At 32.7% G+C, this 12,156-nt stretch overlaps 1 protein-coding gene across 1 annotated transcript; it reads left to right on the top strand.

The window, feature by feature from the left end:
- The first annotated feature begins 1,442 nt into the window (after window positions 1–1,442).
- Window positions 1,443–3,391, top strand: LOC111886008 (protein NUCLEAR FUSION DEFECTIVE 4). Its single transcript, XM_023882249.2, has one exon. It carries the CDS (start codon window positions 1,443–1,445, stop codon window positions 3,180–3,182), a length of 1,740 nt encoding a protein of 579 aa, XP_023738017.1. The 3' UTR covers window positions 3,183–3,391.
- The last annotated feature ends 8,765 nt before the right edge of the window (window positions 3,392–12,156 follow it).

The following is a 12,156-nucleotide window of genomic DNA, read 5'->3' as shown; positions in this document are numbered from 1 at the left end:
CGATTCTCGACAAATGAGGCGGGTACCCGCCTATGCTCATCTCTACACACACACACACACACTAGGGTTTGGTGTCTCGACTTGGAAGAAATCGTTTGTGTGTGTCGAATTTAGGAACAAGAAGAAATCGATATATATATATATATATATATATATATATATATATATATATATATATATATATATATATATATATATATATATATATATATATATATATGGGTAAAGTGAATATACCTAACAATCTTATATAAGCTTAGGTACCTAACCTCATCAAACTACGTCATTTTGCATTAAATTTCATTGCAATCATCCAAGGTTCTTAAACTTCACCCGTAAACTTGATTTACTTCAAAAAAATTTGGAAATTCATCATTATATTTCTCCTACATCCTTTCATTTGTAGTGGTAGGATATGAAGCCCATCAGGTGGTATTCGATAGAAAGACGTGATGTAAAAGAAAGAAATTGGTGAAAGTCCAAAGATTTTGGAAGTAATCAAGTTATAGGGTTGAAGTTTAAAAACCTTAGGCAATTACAATGTAAATATGATACAAACCGATGTAGTATTATGGAGTTAGGTACCTAAGCTTATATAAGGTTGTTAGGTATATTCACTTTACCCTATATATATATATATATATATATATATATATATATATATATATATATATATATATATATATATATATATATATATATATATATATATATATATATATTATTGAAGTAACTAGATCCACAAGGACCAAATTGTTGCTTTGAGGTTAGACAATGATAAAGGAACTCTCATTTGATTTCTCTAGCTCATCCTCCAAGCCATTGTACGGTAATCTTTCTTCCCTTCTTATTTGTTTGTTTTATTACAAGTTTCGTTGTACATTGATCCGTTGTGTATTATGATTGTTTTGACATTACGTTTCCACTTCCATGTTTTACTTAAACAGCCATAATAATCCCACAATTTCTAAAACTTTGATTTCGTTATTCAACTCAACTACGTAAGAACATGATATTTATTAAAACTGATATTTTTTTTCTCTCTTCAAATAAAAACATGCAAACAAGGACACAACTACACAAGATTACCATTTACCAAATTGATATCCGTCCTTTGTGTATCAAGTTTTTGGGCTTCTTTATATTTTAGTGGGCTTTTTGGGCAACTTAATAGAAAAACTAGAAATTAACAATGCTAAATTGCTAATTGCCAAGTGCTAGTTGCTATAATCATATTATCAAAAATTAAGAACGCTATGTCGTTATTTTATATTTTTGACCATAACAAAATAATATCTGTTATCGTTTAGAAATTTTGGTTATTTTAAATTCAATGCCTGCAAGTTATAATAGTAGAAATTATTTTGTTTTCATCCTAGCAAAGCTTAGTTTTCTGTAAGAGTATTAATACATCTAGATTAATTAAAACCGAAAGAGCCAACATGAATGAGCCAAAAGTATTGATCAAATCCATCACCGCCGTTGCCCGGCGAAACGGCGGCTGTAGAGGAAGTGAGACTTACCGGCGGTTAGCTGTCCAAGTCATCCGAGGGCGGTGGTTCTCACTTTTCGCCTCCTTCCTAATCATGGCCGGCGCCGGTGCAACTTACCTCTTCGGTATCTACTCCAAAGACATTAAAACCACCCTCGGTTACGACCAAACCACCCTCAACCTCATCGGCTTTTTCAAAGACTTGGGTGCCAATATCGGCGTCATCTCCGGTCTCATCGCCGAAGTCACTCCAACATGGTGTCTCCTCCTTATCGGCGCTGCCGTTAACTTCACCGGGTACTTCATGATATGGCTCTCCGTCACCCACCGCTTACCGCAGCCACGTATCTGGCAAATGTGTCTGTACATGTGCATCGCCGCCAATGCTCAGAATTTTGAGAACACCGGCGTCCTCGTGACAACCCTCAGAAACTTCCCGGAAAATAGAGGGGTTGTTCTGGGTCTGTTAAAAGGCTTCACCGGATTAAGTGGAGCCATAATGGCTCAAATTTACTTGGCCGTGTATGGCGATGATTCAAAAGCTCTTATCCTTCTGATTGCATGGCTTCCGGCAGCTTTATCGGTGGTTTTCGTTTACACGATCAGAGAGATAAACGACGTAAAAACAAAACCATCCAACGAGCTTAGGGTTTTTTACCATTTCTTGTATATATCCATTGTTCTAGCGTTGTTCATCATGGGCATCACCATAGCTCAAAAGCTCGTGACTTTTTCACCGGTGGCTTACGCCGGAAGCTCCACCGCCGTCTGTTTTCTACTCTTTTCACCTCTCTTTATCTCAATTAAACAAGAACTAGCCATCTTAAAGAACACCAACCAAGAATCAATTATCGTCTCTGAAGTCGAAACACAAAATTTAGATCATGAACAAGAACACTCAAAACCATCTTGTTTCGAATACGTTTTCTTGAACAAACCCGAGAGAGGCGAAGACTACTCGATCTTACAAGCGCTTTTAAGCACAGACATGATGATTCTTTACGTAGCAACTTTTTGTGGGCTTGGAACAAGCTTCACAGCCGTCGATAACCTAGGTCAAATCGGCGAATCATTAGGGTATCCAAGAAAATCTATAAGCACATTCGTGTCACTCCTAAGTATTTGGAACTATTTCGGAAGAATCTTCGCAGGTTTTGTTTCGGAACATCTTTTAGTTACATACAAATTCCCAAGGCCTCTTATGATGACACTAGTTCTTCTTCTTTCATGCATGGGCCACCTTCTGATTGCTTTTCCATTCACGGGGTCTGTTTATATCGCGTCTATAATCATCGGGTTTTCTTTTGGTGCACAACTTCCCCTTCTTTTTGCGATTGTTTCAGAGCTATTTGGACTAAAGCATTTTACAACATTGTTCAACTGTGCACAACTTGGAAGCCCACTTGGGTCGTATGTTTTGAATGTGAGGGTGACAGGTCCGATGTATGATAGGGAGGCGATGAAGGTGTTGGAAAGAAGAGGGTTGGATAGATCGGTGGTGAAAGAGTTGGTTTGTATTGGGAAGCAATGTTATAGGCGATCGTTTATGGTGTTGGCTGGTGTTTGTTGCTTTGGAGCCTTGGCTACACTAGTTTTGGTGGCTAGAACACGAGAGTTTTACAATGGTGATGTTTATAGTAAGTTTAGGGAGGAAAAAGAGATGAGGAAGACACAAGATTCGAGTTTATAATTGGTTGCATCGAATGAGTTTTGATTTAAATGATTGTAATGGTTAAAACTTAAAAGGAATTCACAGAAGAAAAAAAAAAAAAAAACTAGGTGAAATGATGATGAGTCTTATACAAGAATTTGGGCTTTTATTAAGCCCAAAGATTAATAAGTATTGTCCTAAAGATAAGAATGTTTAGAAAGAAACCTAAAATGAGTTGTAGATAGATAGATTTGTGAGGTATTCTTTATCATCTTACAAAGTTTTATTAACCGTAGTTTTTGTCAAGGTGACTCGTTATCGTTTTTTTATTCGTCATTGCTAATTGCATTTGAAGAGGCCATTGCAAAATCCATTTTTCAATAAGCTCAATTGGGAAATAAGAGGTTAGTTTTTTCCAACTTATATTTTTTTGGGATGACGATGTTGGAGATTAGTCTCAAAATAATGCTAGAAACATCGTTTTAATATTGTGTTGTTTTTATCTCTTTGTCGTTTAAAAATTAACTTGCAAAATAGTAATTTGATGGTTTGCTTCTATTATGGGGTGTTGTCTGTTTTGATTTCCTTTCATGTATCTTGGACTACATGAGTACATGCAGGAAACAAACTGAATCGAGTGGAAGGTTTAAGATGATTAGTGATCTTTCCTTAAAAAAATTTCTAATTGAAAAGTTACGATCAGTCGTATTTTTTGCTCATGTCGTATGGCAGTTTCAATATGAAGACGAATTGCTTTGTAGTAGAATATTGAGATCACGTCGTTTGATATTATCACGAGACACGAGTAGCTTTTTTGGGCCGGCAATATTAGACTTGCAATAAGACAATGTCAATATTTGAATGCGGTGGGATTAACTACATTTTAAGCTTTTTAAATTATTCTTTACAAGTCTTAAAAACAATTAAAATATTCTATTTTTGATAAAAATGTCTCCCTATCCTATAGTTAAATTTTTAATAGAGTTTCCAAACTTAAATCAATTGGGTGGGTTGGCTTCAAAAACCATAATTTGCTATGTTATAAAAGATCATTCGTTGAAAAAAAAACGTTTTTTTCAAATGAAATATCCATATGGTGTACATTTTATGTAATTTTTTTAGAATATCAATATGGAAAGAGATTAAAAAATAATGAATTTATATTTTTTTTATAAAAATTAAGTTTTAAGACAGTTGTTTAAAAAGTGATTTTAATGATCCTAAGAAAATTGATGATATTAATTAATAGAACTTTAATATATATATATATATATATATATATATATATATATATATATATATATATATATATATATATATATATATATATATATATATATAACGGACTCATGCGAAAATACAAATAATTTTCGAAAACGCAAAAACAATGAAAACCTATGAGATTGTGTCACCTCAACCTTATATTTTAGACAAAAATCAATCCAAACTTTGAACTACATGATGATAATCCACGATAGATGAGAAATTGTTTTATATTAGCAAAACATGTTTTTTGACATTTTTATTATGAAAACTTGAATTTAAAAATGGTTATGGACATTAAAAAAAAACGGTTGTTAAAACTATCTTTAAATCTATATTACCATAACACCCTTCAATTTAAAATGATCATCTTTAATTTATTGTTAATAAATTTAATTTTTAAAATACATGTGTTTTATTTTTATAAGATAAAATCTGTTTTTGCAAAATATTTATGTTACTTATATATATATATATATATATATATATATATATATATATATATATATATATATATATAGGTGGGTTCAATTGAGAAAATAAAAAAGGTTGAGAATGGGGGACTCATTCTCAGCCACTCATTTAATCTAAGCATAAAAGACACGGTGACAAACTTGTAAATATCGTAATAACCTTCAATCTCAAATACGTAACTATAGAGAATTCGATAACTGTGCGTTTATCATCAAAAATTTTCCTCCAACCTTCAATAATCATCTAGATTTCTTCAACTAAACCGGAATTTCTTCGTTGTTCATGAAATTGGAATCGGAGTTCTGGACTCGCAGTCACAGTCGACATTGGGGGACTTAGAATCGGTAATCACAGGTTCCCAATCGGATTTTCGAAAATCAAAATCAAATTGAGAAATCGATCAGAGATAGGATGTCGCATCTGAAGTCGAAATCGGAAGTATATGATGATTTGGAATTGATAACTTGATGTTTTTAACATTTTTAAAATAGTTAACTTGTTTGCACTCCAACTGATTGATGAAATACATAAACTAAATTACCACGTTATATTCACATATGAATATGTTTTCTCACATGAATCAGTATATGATTATTAAAAACACAAAACAAATATGCAAGTCTGTATGTTATTCTTATGTGAATAACCTATAAAAATTATATATATTTGTCAAAATATCTTCAATATTCATAAGTGAATATACCTTGTAATATTCATATTTGAATATACTGTGTAATATTCATAAGTGAATATATCATCTAATATTCATAAGTGAATATACTCTGTAATATTCACATGTAATATACCATGTAATATACCATGTAATACTATGTAATATTCACATATGAAATATTATTTAATACTCATAAGTGAATATATATCATCTAATATTCACAAGTGAATTCATCGTCCAATATTAAAATATGAATATAGTATGTTTATTATATGCTATATTAATATATGAATGATACTTAAATTGTAAAAAAAAATCATACTTTTTATTCATAAGTGAATAACGATCTACTGTAATAAACCTGATGCATTGTTATTCATTTATGAATAACGATAGTTGAAAATATAAAAAAAATAAATTTTTTATTTTATCTTAAAAATATATCAATATGGATTTCTATTTGTAGAGAATAAAAAATCATGAATTTTGGTATATTTAAAATCATTTTTTTGATAAAAATAGCTTATAAAAATTAAAAAAAACGAAAAAAAAACTATGTTTTTGTATATATTAAGGTAATGATTAGCATAGTTTAAGGAAATATGTTATGTTGGAAAACACATGTGCATTCGTTTCCATTTTCCGTCGGTACGTTAAAGGCTTTTGCGGCAAAAATAAATGATTAGCTGAGAATGATTCCCTCATTCTCAACCTTTTTTTTCTCAATTGAACTCTCCCTATATATATATATATATATATATATATATATATATATATATATATATATATATATATATATATATATATATATATATATATATATATATATATATATATATATATATAGGAAGAGTTATATGGAAAATGAATGATTAGGGCAACACATATTTGAACCAATGAAAACATGACAACACATCATTTCCACAATAACTTCCACAATACATTACTTGTGAAGAAAGAAATGGACACGTGTCATTTGATTATTGGTTCCGGTAGATGTTGTCCTAGTTATTTGTTTTCCATACAACTCATTCCTATATATATATATATATATATATATATATATATATATATATATATATATATATATATATATATATATATATATATATATATATATATATATATATATAACAAATTGCGTTTGTTACTTTAAATTCGATTGAAAATATGTTTTCTTGTAATGGCTTTTTATCACGATATGAACTGGTTAAAAATACTTATTACTAAAATAAAGTTTTGAGCAGGTCCAGAAATGGTCAAAATGAAAAGCAATTCTTTTTCCCATCAAAGACTTGTCAGTTTCTTCCTTACAGATTGACTGGTCCGGAAGTTCGGCTCTGGGTCTTTTTTTTTATTAAAAAACAAACATAAAGAATTATTCACATATTTTATATTTTCTCAAAAACGATTAATGTTAATTTCTATTGGTTGATTCGATAGAAGTTTTATATCGATGTGGTATGTAAACAATCAATAATCAGCGCTGTTAATCTTTTTGAATAATTAAATTAACTCTTTTAAAAATCATATTTATAGATCTTGTGGTCATACATATATATAATTAGTTGTAATCGATTGAGGAGTGCCACAATATAGAACGTATACCCAAAAATATCAAACACAAAATGTATAAACATATGTTACTTTCTCATCCATGTTTTCCCATACATTGTCATTTTGCATGATGCAGTTTTTAAAATAGTATGTCACACATTGAAAATCATATTCCCTAAACTCAAGATAAGGAAAATTCATGTTAGATTCACACATGCAAATTTCCTTCATTCTCATCTAAAAACAAAAACATTAGTTGGTTTAAGCATTGACATTCCTTTTAATGGACAAATTAAGAAGTTTACTGGTGCCTCTTACTTGGCAAAAACATCGGCATGCCTAAATACTATAATGTCCCAATTTTCGCAACCAAAATTTTTTGATTGTTTCTTTAGATAAAAGGAATCATTTCCATGGAGTTATTTAATAAACCCATTTGTTCCAACAATTTACATCCCAAAATCATAGTAGAATCATAAATGTTGAATCACAAAACAAGAAGGTTGTTGATGTGTGTGTGCAGTCATACTTTCATCTTTCCCACGATCATCTGAAGTACCTAAAATATTTAAATTCATAACTGTAAGTCAAAACTTAGTGAGTTCCCTAAAATACTACATACAACAATATACATATAACAGGTACATTCCAACCCAGCGGATGTCTAGGCTCACAACACTTTAGTTGATCTTACCGTCAACCTGACCATGTGAATGTCTAGACTCACAAACACTTAATGTTGATCTTGCCATAAACTCACCTCTCTTGTCCCTTAACATAAATTGTACCGCACGCGCTATTGGTCATCCGCACAAAGTTGGACGCCTCAACCCTTCATAATACAGATAATAGACAAATCAACATTACATGTAACAGTCTATGAGTCTACCTGCCTAACAACATATAACAGTCTAGCCACATCCCGACACTTTAGGATACATACTGCAATATATAGTATAATGAGGATACTCATCTCAGTTGAGCATAACTCATAGAGAAGTAAAGGCTGGTACTACGAATCATCTAAAAAATATTTAGAGGTCAACCTTCAGTCTACAACCTAAAACCCTCAAGTTAACCAAAAGTCAACCTGGACAAAAGTCAACGACCAACGGTTAAAGTTAATGGTCGAGCCATTGTGTCGTGGCCAACACCATGGTTGCGTTGTGGTGCCTAAAAGACAGAGTAATCGAGTTTCAACCCACCACCGTGTCATAGTCCTCATCTATTCGTGTCGTGACCATAGCCTAAGCAACTTAATAGGTTAAACACTTAACCCATAATCTCCAGAGCTCAAAGGCTTAGATCTGATCCTTCTAAAGGTATTAATGTATAAAGTTTCCAACTTTATCCATTAGGACATACTAATAAGTCAAGATCTAGAAACCTAAGTCCTTAATGGATACACCAAGTGCATGAACACAAAGCTAGGTTATGCACACAACATTTCTAACCACCACCATGGTCCATAAATCATAATATGGACCAAGAGGTTCTGGAGTTCACTCCAACTCCAAAAGCATAGAGTCTTTGGGACAAAAATCTCATAAAAGTGCTCAAAGTTAGACCTAATGAAATGATAACCAAGTTAGGAACTTTATACCTCCAATGGGCATAAATGAGGTGAAGTTGGTGGATCTACACTGGAACCAAGCACATAAGCTACAAGGGGGACTCCTTCCTCCAACCTTCATAAAATGAAGCTCAAACACTCAAAAAAAACATTTATGGAGGCTATTGATTAGGAGGATTTCGTTCTTAGAGAATGGGTGCTACCAAATGAGGTAACCCTATAAGTTAGAGCCTTTAAATAGGGATCAAACCCCAGGGTCTAGGGTTTTAAACCATAGCTGTCACCGCGTCATTGCTAATGTTTCGCCACATTATGGTCAACAAGAACGTGTGTCTACTTAATGACGTGTTCACGTCGTGGTGATCCTCCACCACCACGTCGTAGTCACTGAAAATCACAAAATTTCTAAGATTCAAAACATTTAACACAAAAGAATAATACATGGATAGCATATGTTACAAATACGTCAAAAAGAACATTCTTAAACAAATCATGTCGGCACTTGAAAACACGCGAGCTCTTTACAATTCACTACATGCTCCCCAAAAGAATCCATGCATGACTTGCGACAAATTGGGGATATCTCAAAAACCAGAAATAATGGAATCATAAGGTGATGCTTAACGATATCATGATACTTTATTGATCATATATGTTGGTACTCAAAGACACTAAAAAACTTGTTTTTATCAAACAGTCATGTTGAAGTGTACTTTCATGTCTTGGACAATTTTACCAAAAATTACACTCACCACTACATGTTGAGCTTTAGGAGGGGTGGTATCCTTATTAGTAAAAACATTGAAGTCAAAACTCAATCGTACCATGAAGACAAGCCAAAAGCACATGCATGATCAAAATTCACACCACATATGTCACTATTATGTAAGATGTGGTCTTGTAACATCCATTATTGGGCCCTAAGGCCACAAAAGCATAAGATGAAGCCTCTACCACTGAGCACAATCCCATACCATAAGCCTAATGGTATGGAAGCAAGTCGTCACTGGATGTCCCCAAAGAAAGGACCTCCACAAACTACCATGTCCACAATCGACCCACGTAATGCTCTGTTAAAGAACAATTTTGCTTTCTCCATGTGAATGGGTTGGCACGTCACCAAGCCAAAGAATAGTTTGACAATACTCATGAAAGATCAAAGGAAATGGATCTCACTCTCAGGGTCACATAGTTGTGGAATAAGATGCATCAAATCAACAATGTTAACAAATCTTTTCATGGCTTGCCGGCTAATAAAACTCACGTCTCTACTAACTGCCCCATCAAGAAGCTTCACCCCCAATAACAACCCCTTAATGGGTATAGGTAATGAACCCTCATAGAGCTTACTGCCATTATATAAAGGCCAAAATAACTTAGTTATATTGATATTTAGTTCAAAATCTAATGCTAGACTTGTAACCTTAACAATGTCCAACACTCTTGTTACATCCTCTAATATCTAAGGATGGTCTCATCATCAAGATACCATGCATGCAAAAGTAGCTTGCAATTGTTTCTAATATTATGTACAACTAGGTGCAATACAAGAACAAAAATTAGTGGTCCCAAAGGGTTGCATTGTTGAAAACCAATGGTGTAACAAATACGCCTATCTCCTAAATACAACCTCTCTACATGTCCATATAATATTTCTACCCACAAAGAAATCTAAAGGCACACCAACCTGCCCTCATGTAGTAAAACTGATCTATCCACCAAAATCAGTAATCCGTACAAATAAAATTTGTAATTTTTCTCTAATCTTTATTAAATTCAGACAAAATTACATTATTGGTCCTTACGGTTTACTAGAACTAACTAGATAAGGACAACTATAGAAACGTCTACGTGGTTTGTCATGTTGTTTCCATTTATTGTGTGGTTGGTCCTTTACGCATGTAAATTGATATTTCTACATTTTTATTTATTTTATATATTTTTAACTATATATATATATATATATATATATATATATATATATATGTATATATGTATATTAACCATTACCCCTACCATAGCTTACCCGAACCTGTCTTTGTCCTGGCATGTATTGCCACCCACAAACTACCTCCACCCATCCTTAATTCACCTCACACCTCCCTTAAAACCATCTCATGTGGCCACCCTTAAACCACTTAAAGATGTCCTTGAAACATATCCTCCATCATTGATGTTGATTCTCTATATCCCTACTCTGTTTCGTAGAACCACACCACCATCACCATTTTGAATTTTTAATGTCGCCGAATCCTCGTAAAACACAATACTATTATCGATTCTCTATATATTTGCTCTTTTTCGTTGTTGGCCTCCATCGTTTTAGGTTTTTTGACTCCATTTGCAAATTTTAGATGATTAATTTGTAGATCTTAAGTTGTTTAGTATATAAAAATGATGACCCTTTCTTCTTCGTAGGCGGTTCCATGTCGTCTTCGTTGGTCCTTTCTCTCTCTCTCTCTCTCTCTCTCTCTCTCTCTCTCTTTAAACATCTATCTTTTCTCGCTTTAAAATCTTATTTTTTTTCACAACGACTTTCCATTGCATCTGTACCGAAACCTTAGGGTGTTTTAAGAAAATAGGTATTATGATATCATCATCTTAGTAGGAGTTGTACCTCACTCTAGGGTTTAAGTTTGCATAAGTTCTCATAGTGTATGAATATCATTACTGTAGATTTCCTATTCTTTCTATGGTAATCATGATTTCCTTTTGGTTATCTTTATTTAGACCTAATAGTGAATCTAGTCTGGTTTCTTCTCAATATCAACCTTTCGATTGCTCAAATTCTCTAAATTGGATAAAATCAAGGCTTGTAGTTGTACATGTTCTAATTCGAAATTTTTTGTTGGAGCTACTGATATTATGGTTGTTACGGAAATGAGGATAATGAATGATGGAGGCGAGGGAAGACATGTAGTGGTAGACGAAAGGGAAAGGTGACGAGAGTAAAGAAGGAATGGAAAGCGTAAGCGACTTCTTTTCTAGTAGAGGTGGGCGGGCTTTAGGGTTATGTAATGTATTTTTTTAATCTTATAAATATTAATTTAATTTTGAAAAGAAAAGTAATGGTAGACCAGAAGGACCAATCGTGTAATTTAATCACCAAGATCAACCAGCAAAAACTGAAACCACATGGAGCAAGCGGAAAGACATTTCCGTACTTGTCATCAACAACTAGTTTTGGCAAACCACAAAGACCAATTATGAAATTTTGTCTTTATAATCACATATAAACTATAGCGGTTTCCCTGATTTCAAGGTTATTAGGGGATGTTTGGTACGGTGAAATAAAAGTAGAGAAAAGGAATTAATTCCTTTTCCCATGTTTGATTAATAAAAAAAATAAGGAATTGGGAAATAAATCAATTCCTTTTCCATCCAAACAATTCTCTATTTTTAAAAGAGAAAAGGAGAGAAATAGGATCGCTACTTATATCGTGCGTGGGTAGAGAATCAAAAAAAAAGCGGAG

This window comes from Lactuca sativa, chromosome 1 (genome assembly GCF_002870075.4).
Source record: "Lactuca sativa cultivar Salinas chromosome 1, Lsat_Salinas_v11, whole genome shotgun sequence".
NCBI classification, from domain to species: Eukaryota; Viridiplantae; Streptophyta; class Magnoliopsida; order Asterales; family Asteraceae; genus Lactuca; species Lactuca sativa.
The sequence above is the reverse complement of the archived record's forward strand: the minus strand, read 5'-3'. Positions and strand labels throughout refer to the sequence as shown.

Excerpts from the sequence above, each read along its gene's own strand:
- LOC111886008 (XM_023882249.2), top strand. The coding sequence starts at position 1,443 with ATGAATGAGCCAAAAGTATTGATCAAATCCATCACCGCCGTTGCCCGG.